At 52.0% G+C, this 13,038-nt stretch overlaps 1 protein-coding gene and 1 non-coding gene across 3 annotated transcripts in view; one reads left to right on the forward strand and one right to left on the reverse strand.

Moving 5' to 3' along the window:
• Slc12a5 (solute carrier family 12 member 5) overlaps window positions 1-13,038 on the reverse strand; it is a 39,844-nt gene that overhangs the window by 8,363 nt on the left and 18,443 nt on the right. For both annotated transcript variants that reach the window (XM_032904817.1, XM_032904816.1), the window contains exons 8-17: window positions 12,434-12,645; window positions 9,859-10,029; window positions 9,507-9,605; window positions 9,136-9,193; window positions 5,729-5,903; window positions 4,906-5,024; window positions 4,463-4,561; window positions 3,309-3,428; window positions 2,866-2,970; window positions 1,496-1,664 (exon numbers count right to left, since the gene is read on the reverse strand). In XM_032904817.1, coding sequence (XP_032760708.1) covers window positions 1,496-1,664; window positions 2,866-2,970; window positions 3,309-3,428; window positions 4,463-4,561; window positions 4,906-5,024; window positions 5,729-5,903; window positions 9,136-9,193; window positions 9,507-9,605; window positions 9,859-10,029; window positions 12,434-12,645 — 1,327 coding nt within the window. The remainder of the gene's footprint in view (window positions 1-1,495; window positions 1,665-2,865; window positions 2,971-3,308; window positions 3,429-4,462; window positions 4,562-4,905; window positions 5,025-5,728; window positions 5,904-9,135; window positions 9,194-9,506; window positions 9,606-9,858; window positions 10,030-12,433; window positions 12,646-13,038) is intronic.
• Window positions 10,923-10,994, forward strand: Trnat-cgu. The gene has a single exon. It is a non-coding gene; the product is annotated as a tRNA-Thr (tRNA).

The following is a 13,038-nucleotide window of genomic DNA, read 5'->3' on the forward strand; positions in this document are numbered from 1 at the left end:
TCTCTGCCACCTTCTGGCTGTGGCTTCAGGCAAGCCACCTAACCTCTACTCATATCTCCCCATGGTGGGGCAGATCTGCTCGGGAATCAGGAGAATTACACAAGTCGATTCATGAAAGGGCTCAGGACACTGCCCTGTATCATAGCCCTAATGTGTCGGATAGCTGTTATCTTTAACTCAGCGAGAGCACTCAACGGTGCCTAATGGGGCTGGAGCCTCCCGTGTGTGGCTGTGGCCTGTGGCTAGCATTTGGTCTCTTGCCCTGCCCTGTCCCTAGCCTACTGCCTGGTACCCAGCATGCTCTCCTCCAATCCATGTTGAGTTGTCCTGACCAGTTGGGGCCCCCAGCTCCAAGTCTTGATAGATTGGTGTGAACGGCTCAGTGAGGCAGAAACAGCGACTGTCAAAAGCCATTAGGGGTGCCCCTCCCCGTCCCACCTCACCTCCCTCAGGCCCCCTTTTCTCTCTCTACTCCCGGCTACAACCTTTAGGGAAGACAGGCCTAAGTCTTAGGTACAGCCCCCGGCCTCTTCTACACGCTGGGTTCTAGACACTTCTACAGTTCATGCCCCATTCACAGTGGCTCTGTGTGCTCCTTTGTGGATTTAATGAAAGCAGGTGACCCAGAGCCAGGGGCATTCACCAGTCCTGGCTAGACTTCCAGCCAACCTTGTGACTTCAGAAAGCTGCCGTTTCTCTCTGGGCCTTGGGTTCCTCCTACAAGGTCTTTGGATTTGTTTTTGTTTTTATTTTGTTTCATTTAATTTTTTTTTTTTTTTGAGACAGGGTCTCTCTGCGTAGCCCTGGCTGTCCTGGAACTTACTATGTAGACCAGGTTGGCCTTGAACTCACAGAGATTCATCCACCCATTAGGCTGGGATTAAAGGTGTGCACTACTATGCCCGGCTGTTCCTTGATTTTGAAAACACCTTAAAAGATTTCCCCTTCCAGCAAGATGAATAGTTTCTGACTTTAGGTAACCTGGCCTCTAAGCCTCAGTTTCCTCATCCATAAAATGGGCCCTTCTGCCTCTATTAGCCATTGGTTCTGTAGGCTAAATCGTGTGTATGCACGTGTGCACAGATGTTCATGAGGTCAGAGGCCTGAGGTCGACTTACTTTTTGAGTCACTCATTAAACATAGAGCTCACTGATTGGCTAGCCAATGAGCTCCCAGGATCTTCTCATCTCCATCCCTGCCCTCAGAGCTAGAGTTATGCATACCCAGCGTTCCCCCAGGGCCTGGCTTTTCTGTGGGTGCTAGGGACCTCAGATCAGGTCCTATTAAACAGCAAGTAAGCACTTTGTCCACTGAGCCCTCTCGCCAGCTCCTGTGGGGTGACATCTAAGGCACTTGCTCACTCTCTGACGCTCAGGTTTGCCTTCTTAGGAGAAGACGAGTTGCCCGAGTGCCCTTTGATCCCCAAAGGCACACTGAAGGCAAGAACAGTTCCCTTCAGACCCTGGCTTCCCCACCCTACCCAGCCTCTCCTCACCTCCTCTGCCCGCTGAGCCTGAGGGTGGTTGTCCAGAAAGGTGCCCTCAAGGACAGAGCCCACAATGGTCAGGCCCTTCCCTGCCTTGAGCTGGGAGGTCAAGGACAGCAGCTGCGGGTGCACCACGTTCTGGTCCTGGTCCACACGCACCAGCACCAGTAGCTGGGGCCTGAAGAGGGTGCAGGTCCATGTGACCCACCTCCCCACCTCCCAACCACCCACCCTCCCACCACATGACCGACATCAGTTTACCCATTTGTCTTCTATGCCCCCGCACCTGGGCCCCATCAACCATAACCTTCTGGGGCAGCAGCAACCACTTCATTGAACAGCAAGCCGTCCAGCCATCTCCCATGCATACCTCTCCATACATCCGCCCACCCACCGGTCTCCCCATCTACCCCATTCATCTATCCATTCAACCACCCACTCGGCCATTTCATCTTTCAGTCATCCAGCCGTATCCAGATGAATTTACCTACCAGGCATTATTCGCTCAGGCACCCACCCACACGTCCACCCACCGCTGTCCGTTCACACATCCATCTCCTCACCCGGATAGACTCCTCTTTCCATGGATGCTTAACCCTGCATCCTTCCAGCCATGGACCCACCACTCCTCTATGCCTTCCGCTTCACCTCCCTCCAACTCCGTATCACGTCAACGGTACTGACCAAGGGCCTACTACTCTAGGCTGGACCCTGTGCTGTCCACTTGGGAACCTACAGACAGTGCCAAGAGCGGCCTCTGGGAACCCCAGGCTAGTAACGTGTCTCTAGTTCGGATCTCCAACTTGACCTTTGATGGAACCAGGGAGCCAGAAGCTGAGCTGGGGTGTGCAGTAGGAAGTGTCTGACCTGAGAGGCAGGAGGGAAATGGGGCCTGGAGACTCCTGGGAGACCCTACCACCCTCAAAGCAGAGGCCAACACCACAGAATTGATGTCTATCTGCCTCTCTCTGTGTGCGTGTGCATCTCCACAGATCAGTGGCAGCAACCCCCGAGAGCTAGGAAGGGAGTTTGCCATACAACGTGAGTTTAAGAATTACATTTCAAAGGGTTGGGGATTTAGCTCAGTGGTAGAGCGCTTGCCTAGCAAGCGCAAGGCCCTGGGTTCAGTCCCCAGCTCCGGAAAAAAAAAAATTACATTTCAAAAGAAATGGCTGGGAGGCTGCCACAGTGAATGGATCTGGAGAACAAATGTCTGGGTTTCAGTCCACCATAGTGTTGTAGAAGGAATCTGTCCGGCTGGGGTCAGGGTCTTGGTGGGGGAGGTACCACTCAGCCAAACAAAGTCAGAGGGATAAACCTGGTCCCTGTTCCCTTGCTGTGCCCCCCCAAACCCCTTAGCTGAACCCCTTACTGCTCACCTCCAGTTCTTCGTATGCGGAGGTCCTTCCTCCAGACGCAAGAGAGCATAGCGAGCTGCACTGAGAGACAGGCCTCGGATCCCATCCCCCCACTCCTTTTCTGCCCTGGGGACCAGGAAGGGGAATCACATGAGTCCGGGAAACCAGGAGCAGCAGGGGAAAACATCTCACAGAACTGGCAGTTCCAGGGCACAGCCATCTCTCCCCCACATCACTCTGGCTTCCTGACTTAGACAAGCCGTAATCATCCCTTTGAAATCATTTCTAAATCTAGATGCCCTCTCGTCCGTTTCTCAAGCCTTGGCCTCATGTCCAGACCTAGCCCATGTCACCATCACCCCGTCCCTGTATTCCCGCCCTGGACCACCACCCAGTTGCCCTTCACCGTCTGTGTTGCTCACCCTGCCCACCCTCAACCTTTCCAGCCTCCTTCCGGCACCTACCCCCGGTACTCGATGTACTTATAGATGAGGCCGGCGATGAGCATAGCTACCAGGGCGTAATACCAGGAGCAAATGAACATCAGGGCCAGGCAGAGGCTCATGCCCAGGAAGGAGAGAGTCCTGCAAAGAAAAGAGACCCTGCCCCTGAGCCCTGGCAGGGCTGATGGTGAGTGACACTGACTCAGACGGCACGGCCTGGGCAAGACATGGTCCTGCAGGCCTACCTCCTGCCCTGTTGTCACCCTGAGCACCACCACGCAGACACGAAGCTTTCTAAATAAGTGGCCATGACAGGACACAGATCCATGCCCCCACCAACTCTCAAATCACTGCCCCATCTCTGTCCCTGAGACCCTGCCTGCCGGTCAGCCTCAGGTACATGACTCCAAGTGGTCCATGGACACATTGGAAACAGGACCTTCCGGAAGGAAGCCAGCCTCAAGAATGGTCCTGAGACCGAAGTCATGTGGCCTTCAGTCCACTATTCTCCAATAGTCTTACTGGAGACCATGGGCCAGTCACCTGCTGTGAACTCAGGTTTTGGTTTTTTTTTTTTTTTTTTTTTTTTTTTTTTTGGAGCTGGGGACCGAACCCAGGGCCTTGCGCTAGGCAAGCGCTCTACCACTGAGCTAAATCCCCAACCCCTAACTCAGATTTTTTGGTGTGGAGTGAGCATGGTCCTTCCCATCACAGAAGAAAAGCCACAGAGTGACATGTCGAGGAGGTCTGTGGACCCCGCCTCAAGGGCTGAGTCCTCTCTGCATCCAGGGCCAATGTGCTTCCCAGGAACCCAGGAGGGAGTGTGACTATTGTGCCCAGCTGGGGAAACTGAGGCTCCAAAAGGCTCCATCACCAGCCTAAGCTCCCAGAGCAAGAAAGTGGAGAGTCAGCCGGTGAATTTGAGTGTGTCAGACTCTAACCTTCATGTCATATTTTAAGAGGTGGAGCAGGGAGAAGGGGTCACTGAGGTCTATTTTATGACTGTCATGTTACTGCCTATACTCAGAAGACCCTCTCTACGACCTTCCTGGAGCTAACTGGATACAAACGCTGGAGAGGATGGGACACCCTGCTCGATGACCTCGGAGCTGAAATGGGGCTAAGGAGAAGTAAGACATGGTTCTGTGGGAAAGGGTTTGGGGAGGGGTGCTCACCAGTGGTAATATCGGAAGCGTGGCCTCCAATTGGGCGTCCTCAGCAGTGTCTGCACCGCGCAAGCCAAGTTCACAAACATGTAACACATCAGGAAGAACCTGCAGTGAGAATTGATCTGAGGTGAAACAGGTGCAGGGGACGCAGAGAGAGAGAAACCGAGACCGGAAGAGTGAACAGGACTGACAAACCGAGACCGGAAGAGAGAACAGGACGGACCGACGTTGCAGGGAGAGGGGTAGGAAGAAAACGAGAGAAAGGGCTGGACCTCACAGCACACCCTGGTGTGTGTGAAGGTGAACCTGCACGACAGAGGGCAGGCTTCTATGACCATGGCGGAACTTCTTGGAGTTGTAAAGATGGCGGGAAGCGGGGGTGGGGAGGAGGACCCAAGGAAGAGACCCGTGGGTGGGACCGACAGGTGAGCTCCAGACCTGGTACGCACATGGAAAGGATAGGGGCGACCTCATCCAGGGAGGCGATGAGGATGCCGATCTCACAGATGCAAGCAGTCAGCAGCAGCGCCCAGGTTGGCTCTCCGTTGGCTTTGCCATGGCCAAAGACCTAGGAACAGAGCAGCCGTCAGTCTCGGGAACTGGGGGAGTAGAGACCAAACTCTTATAACCAATAAGGGGCTACGAAGAGACGGCTGTATTCTGCACCATCTAGGGAACTCAAGGGAACAGTGGGCTCTCTCTGCCCCACCCACCCTCACTGACCCCCCAGAGGGAACCAGGCTCCTGAGGGGTAGACTGAGTGTGTCTGTATGCTCTATAGACCTTTTTTTTTTTTTTTTTTTAAGATTTATTTATTCTATGTAAGCACACTTTCACTGTCTTCAGACACAGCAGAAGAGGGCATCAGATCCCATTACAGATGGTTGTGAGCAACCATGTGGTTGCTGGGATTTGAACTCAGGACCTCAGGAAGAGCAGTCAGTGCTCTTGCCCGCTGAGCCATCTCTCCAGCCCTAGACTTTTTTTCTTAAGGACCACAGGGGAAAAAGCTTTTCCTTGCCCTACCACTGAATCTCTGAATCCCCAACTGGCCCCTTGGATGAAGAAGAGCTATCTATTTTTCACCTAAGAGCAGACAGTGTTCATAGACGGTACTGATCACAGGTCCAAATAAAGTCCTTTCTTTTCTAGTGTAGCTGTGGGGTGATACACAGGAGGGAGCTCAGGGCTGGTGATGGCCCGGGTTCCATGTCTCCTGGACAGGGGCCCAGATGACTGATCTTTTGTATGGGGTGGCTCTGTTACACTGACCTGCAGGAAGGGCACTATGCCATCCCGGGAGATGGCCTGCAGCAGGCGTGGGGCCCCCGTGAGGCTCTGTAGTCCAGCCCCGCAGGTAGAGAAGAAAGAGCCTATGACAATGACCCAGGGAGAAGGCCAGGCCAGGGTGCCCACCACCAGATTGCCATTCACAGCTTCCCCAAACCTGGAAAGAGAGAGGAAGGGCACAGAGACATGGGGGTGAACGATGCCATCTGGATTCCAGAGTAGGTCACTCCAGACAGATGGCACGCCCAACAGGGTGCTGACCACAGGATTAGGCTTCACAAGGGTCAAGGGAGAGACAGAGCCAAGCATCCTCAGTACTGTGTCTGTCTGTATAACCTTGAGCCCATCACTGACCCTCCTCAGCTTACAGCTGAGGATCTCCACGAACCTACCTCATGCATGCCAATAAAACTGCCCAGAACGCGGTGTGAGGGTGATTTGATAAACAGTTGTTAACATGACGGTCTTGAGCTAGTCACTCAGGCTCTATAGGACTACAGCATCTCCACGGGAGAAATGGAGGCTCTGGCTTCACTGTGTGCTGGTGGTGTATGAATAAAAGAGGAGGGGCCAGGTCTGGAGGGATGGCTCAGTGGTTAAGAGCACTGACTGCTCTTCCAGAGGTCCTGAGTTCAATCCCCAGCAACCACAGGGTCATTCACAACCATTACGGGATCTGATGCCCTCTTCTGGTGTGTCTGAAGACAGCGACAGTGCACTCATACACATAAAATAAATTAAGAAGGGAGGAAGGGGACTGCAAGATGGCTTAGGAGGGAAGGACCCTGGCTGTGTGCCCTGCCCCACTCACGTGGTAGAGGAGAGAATTACTAGAGAACTGACTCCCACAAATTTTCTTCTGACCTCCACACGTACATTATGACACAAACATTCAAATGTGCACACACACACATGCACACATGTACATACATACAATAAATTAATGTTAAAAAGAAGAAGAAATTAGGCCACATGGTGATGTACACCTTTAATCCCAGCACTCAGGAGGCAGAGGCAGGTGGGTCTGAGTTCGAGGCCAGCCTGGTCTACAGAGTGAGTTCCAGGACAGCCAAGGCTACACAGAGAAACCCTGAGTAAAGAAAAAGAATAAAAGAAAACAAAACCAAAGAAAAGAATTTTGCATCCATGGCACCGTCTCAAAATGGAAGGGGCGTGTGGCAACTACCCACAGTCCCAGCCACCTGTGAGGCTGGTGCAGAAGAACCCCTTGAGTCCAGGGATCTCAGATCAGCCGGGGAAGCAGAGCCACAACCCTACCTCCAGAGAAGGGCGTGGGCAGAATAGATGGCTCATCTGTTAGGAACACCGGCTGCTCTTCCAGAGGACCTGGGTTCAGTTCCCAGCACCTACATGGCGGCTCACAATCTTCCTGTAAGCCCAGACCCAGAGGATACTGCAACTCACATCTGGCCTCCGAGGACACCAGGCATGTATGCGGTGCACAGACATACATGGGGGCAAACACTCATACACATACAATAAAAACAAATACTTTTGTAAATGGTGAAAGAAAGGAGAGTAAGTGGGAGAGGGGAGAGAAAGAGGAGGGAGAGTGGAGGGGGACCGCTGCTTCAGTGGCCGAGGAGTCCTGTCCCCCAGATGTGCTCACAGGGACAGGCCCACGGTTAAATGAGATGCATGGAGGGTGAACTACTCTCAAATGACCGTCAGATGCAAAATTTTCAGACCTGAGCTTAATCCCTGGGATCTATGGAACCGACTCTTGAAAGTTGTCTTCTGAACTCCCATAAGTGCTATGGCACACGCATGTCTGCACACACATGCACACAGCCCCCACGTCATATAAACACACTGATAATTAATAAATAAACAAACAAACAACATTTTGGGGGTGGGGTAGTTGAGGCAGGGCCTCTCTACATAGCCTTGGCTGTCCTAGAACTATGTAGACCAGACTGGCCTTGAACCCACAGAAGTCAGTCTGTCTGCCTACTGGGATTAAAGGCATGCACCACCACACCTGGCAATATTGTATGTATGTGTGTATGTATGTATGTATGTATGTATGTATGTATGTATGTATGTGTGTATGTGTGTGTATGTATGTATGTATGTATGTATGTATGTGTATGTGTGTGTATGTATGTATGTATGTATGTATGTATGTATGTATGTATGTATGTATTTAGGTTTTCAAGACATGTGGCCGTGGCTGACCTGGAACTCACTCTGTAGACCAGGGCTGGCCTCCAACTCACAGAGATCTGCCTGGTTCTGTATGGGGATTAAGGGTGTATGCCACCACAGCCCAACTATAAATAAACATCTTAAAGAAAGTGGGAAGGAAGAGTGAGGCGAACCCCAGGCAGCACCTGCAGAGGGCAGGTACCAGTATCCCTGTTCCCCAAATGCCAGGTTCTGTGGTGCTCACTCCTCTGTAGACGGCACAGTTTCCACTGGCAGACGCACACTCTCCTGAAACCTCAGACTCATGTCTGGTGACTTAGGGCCCCGAACACACTGGAAGTGCTCTGGTCCCAGATGTTACGCTGTATTGTTTAGGAGACAATGACGGAGAAAGAGATGCACAAGCTGAGTTGAGCCAAATGAATGCTTTTGATCTGTGGTTAGTGACGACAAATTACAATTCACACACACACACACACACACACACACACATACACACACACATACATACACACACGCGCGCACACACACACACATATATACACACACATACACACATGCACACACACACACACACGCACATACACACACACACACAAAACCCTCCCAGCTCTTCCTCAGAGCGGCTGCTGAACTCCTTTAAATGCTGGGTAAAGAGCTGAGGCGAAAGAGCTGCTGGACCCCTGGCAATCTGTGGGAGGTCTAGGACTAAGGGAGATGAATGGACCGCAAACTGCCCTAAAACAGCAGTGATTATGCAAATTGTTCACTTGACCTGGTCACACTGTGCCCCTGCGTGCGCTCTGTAGCCCTGGGTTCCCTTCGTGTTTTGCATCTAAGTCTGTTTGTAAGTGTGGTTGTCACCCCATGGAGCCCCTTCAGGATAAATAAATAAATAAATACAAAACAAGGGAAAAAAAGGAAAAACCCTTTTACTCTTTGCTTCCCTTAGAACCTTCAAGGCAGCGAGCAACACACAGAAGTGTTAGGTGAACGGATGAATAAAAAGGTCTTAAATGTATCATTATCCCAAACCAAAGGTGACCTTTCTAAGGAGACTTTTTTTTAGAGCCTCAGTGACAAGAAAGAGAAAATATTTAATATTTAATAAAAATGGGGGTCTCCCACCCGTGGCCCCTTGTTCAGGTCCCAGCCTCCCCGCCAGGTCTATTTCCCCCTGAGCCCACCCCTCCCCCAGAACAACCAGTCCCTTTCCTTACTTATCCCGTAGGACGACACCTTCGATGCAGGCTCCGAACAGAACAACAGAGCTGATGTCTATGGCAGAAAGTGAAGGAGAATCATTGGCATGGTAGTGCCCGCCCCCGCCCACTTCCTGAGCCACCAGAGATGGTAACAATAGCAGTGCCTTCTGCAATATCACACACACACACACACACACACACACACACACACACACACACACACACGTGCATACTCCTGCAATGTCGCTTGCTCACACGCACGCACACATGCACTCACGCACCCATGCATGCACGCACACACCCACACACGCACCCATGCATGCATGCATGCATGCACGCACGCACGCACGAGCTCACTGTAGACACAGATCAGCCATGTAGGATACAGACAGCAGAGGTCGTAGCAATGGCCAAGATAGTTCCAGTAGGGATAGACTTCTGGGCATCCCGCAGGTCTCCAGACCGGTTCGAGCCAGCCATGATCCCTGTAGGCAGGAGAGCAGTTCAGATAGTAGCCAGGGCCACTGAGGAAGGGACACGTATTGGAGTCGGGGGCCCAGTCAGTGCTTCACCCTGCCATGCCGACTCGTGGGCGTGGGCTTTTGAGATTCCTTCACCTGGATGACCAGTTCCGGCTTAGGTGGCAGGGTTAGCAAACTGAGGACTCCAAGTCTTGGCTCTGACTCTCCCGTCCACCCACTCCCAGGTGGAGGCCTCCCTCCCCAAGCTCCTGCTCACCTGTGACAGAGGGGAAATAGATGCCAACAAGCAGGGTGAAGTAGGAGGTCATATCACTGAAGACATAGGGGTGGTCCATGTCAACGGGGGTACCATCTGCCAGGCCCACGGAGGGCATCCCACGCCTCTCCACGATCACCCCCTTGGTCAGGTAGGAACTCCACAGGTTCTCTGTGGGAAGATGAGGGACTCAGGAAGACGACCAGAAGTTTGAGGTCAGAGCTCGGACCAGGAGGAATGGGGAACCTCCCGCCACTGGCCTTAAACAGCCCACCATTTCCCAAGCTCCTGCTTTGTACCAGGAGCAGATTTCAAAGCTGAGTGGGACTGAGCCTCTGCCCTTAAGTTGTCCAGTCCAGTGGGACAGACACAGAGGATCGTCTCTGAGACTAACTTCCGTGTGTCCCCAGGTGACCTAATCAGTTCTCAAGCCCCCACTGGTTCTTGCGTCTCTCATCTTGGTAATGGCACTGGTATCGATCAGTTCAAACAACCTGGCATTGCTCTCAGCTGCATCTGTTCCCTTCCCTGCCTCCAAGCATCCTGACGTCTGTCCGTGACCACTCACTACTAAGTCTCTTCTCCCCATGCCGGGGCCCCACCACCGTGCACCAGTGGTGGGTAGCATCGATGACTCCGCTATGCTCTAACACTATAGGGTGTTAGGCAGAAGCCTGGGATCTACGCACTAAACATTAGAAGCACCCTCTTGTTTGTCTCACTTTCCGTGTGCATGGGTGTTTTGCCCGTGTGCATGTCTATGCATCACATGTATGCCTGTGCCTATAGAGATCAGAAGGCATCAGATCCCCTGGAGCTGGAGTTACACATGGTTGTGGGGCACCATGTGAGTGCTGGGGTTCGAACCCAGGCCCTCTGGAAAAGCAGCAAATTCTCTTAACCTCTGAGACATCTATCCAGCCCCAACTCGCTTTTTTTTTTTTTTTTTTTTTTGAGATGGGGTTTCTCTGTGTATCCCTGGTTGTCCTGGAACTCATTCTGGAGACCAGTTTGGCCTCAAACTCAAAGAGATCTGCCTGCCCCTACATCAAGAGTGCTGAGCAGGCGCGGTGGCCTAGTGGTAAGGCGTCGGTCTCGTAAACCAAAGATCACGGGTTCGAACCCCGTCCGTGCCTGCAGCTGCTTTCTTTCTGGGGCTGGAGAGATGGCTCAGTGGTTAAGGGCCCCGACTGGTCTTCCAGAGGTCCTGAGTTCAAATCCCAGCAACCACATGGTGGCTCACAACCATCTGTAAAGAGATCTGATGCCCCCTTCTGGTGTGTGTGAAGACAGCTACAGTGTGCTTATATATAATAAATGAATAAATCTTTAAAAAAAAAAAGAGTGTGCTGAGATTAGAGGCATGAGCCATTACTGCTCTGTCAATGCCCTTAGTTTTGATGGCCAAATATCTCCAGGGACCAGCAAGATGGCTCAGCGAGTAAAGGCACCTGCAGCCAAGCCTGATAATCTGGGTGCAGTCACAGAGACCCACGTGGTGGAAGGAGAAAACAGATTCCTGCAAGTTGTCCTATGAATTCCATATGCACACATGACATGCATGTACACACACACACACATACACAAGCAAAACAAAATAAAGTAAGAGTGTGTTTATTTGTATGTGTGTCCAGACATGATCAAACACCTCCAGGGCAGAGGAGCAGCTCTAGCCGAGACCCTCTACTCCATTCCCACTGAGACTATCATTGTTTCTCAGTATAGAGTCGTCTTTATCCCAAACTCACAACACCATCCTCCTCCTGCACCCCACTGCCTCCTCCTGCACCCCACTCCCTCCTCCTGCACCCCACTCCCTCCTCCTGCACCCACTGCCTCCTCCTGCACCCTACTGCCTCCTCCTGCACCCCACTGCCTCCTCCTGCACCCACTGCCTCCTCCTGCACGCACACTGCCTTCAGGATGTAACTCTTCAGCACGGCTTCTGGGCCTGCCACAGTCTGGCTCGTGCTATCCTCTCTAACAACATCCTTTGTCCCCCTTTCTTCATAGGTTAATTCCAAGTCACACCAAGTCACACCGGATGACCTGGGGTCAGAGGACATGGCTATGCCTCTCGTGGCCACACACATTAGGCAGGCTGTTTTTGCTTCGTAATTCCCTTATTCCCCTACATAACTGACAAGTTATGGCAAGAAAGGGAAGCCCTGTTTTTGCCACCTGATGAATATGGATGCTGTGTCCTCATAGCTCTCTGGTCACTAGATACACGTCTATACGGATCATAGCTTATTTAGTAACACACTAACTGTCACTCAAGTCCCCAAGGCCAAGCACTGAGACTTGTGTGTGCTGTGGTCCCAGTGTGTTAGCACAGTGTTGAGTACTTAGAGGGTAGAGAACACTTATTAGACAGGCTTTCTCCCGTAACAACAGTGAAGTGAATTCCACACCTTTGCCTCTACCTCTCCATAGTTTTTAAGACATGGTCTATACAAGATGCTCAATTAAAGCTGACTTAATTGAACTGAACCCCAAGGGACACCCCTAATCCTGACCACTTAACCTATGATCCCCACGGCACTCCCTAGATGCCAGCCCCTTTCCCTCAGACCTTTGATGAGGCCACTTGCAGCACCAGGAATGCCCTGGATCTCTGTGACATTGTTTCGGGTGAAGTACTCATCACAGGTGGCATTGAGGAGGCGGGAGGAACAGAATAGGCCCCAGAGCCGTGTGGTCACCGTCTCATTTCCTTCCCAAGCCAGCTTGGCACAGACATCAAAGCCATGGCGAGACAGCGTGCGGTTCCCCAGGAGGCAGATCCTAGGGAGAGAAGAGAGCAAGGAAGATAGAATGAACAAGACCTCTCCCTGGTTTCACAGGAGAGCCACTGAGAGCTTCAGTGATTCGGATTCCAGGGTCCCACATCCAGAGATTCTGAGTTTGCCTGGGCCATGGCCATCAGAGTTTCTGTAAAGGTCCCAAGCTCCCAAGCAATTCTAGCACGGAGATGGAGAACTAGTCTGTTAGCGCGGTGTTCTGTTCAGCACCACGGACAGCAGCCCGGGTGGCCTGTCTTCTTAGCTACTGAGATAAAGGGGACTCCTTATAGAGGAGGAACCAAAGGGGACCTGAACCCTGGGCTCTCCCTCTTCTGGGTTCTTTCCCATCTTTGAGAATGTGTTAGAAACCAAGACTGTCTATTCCAGGAGATTG

Source organism: Rattus rattus, chromosome 5, assembly GCF_011064425.1.
Source record: "Rattus rattus isolate New Zealand chromosome 5, Rrattus_CSIRO_v1, whole genome shotgun sequence".
NCBI classification, from domain to species: domain Eukaryota; kingdom Metazoa; phylum Chordata; class Mammalia; order Rodentia; family Muridae; genus Rattus; species Rattus rattus.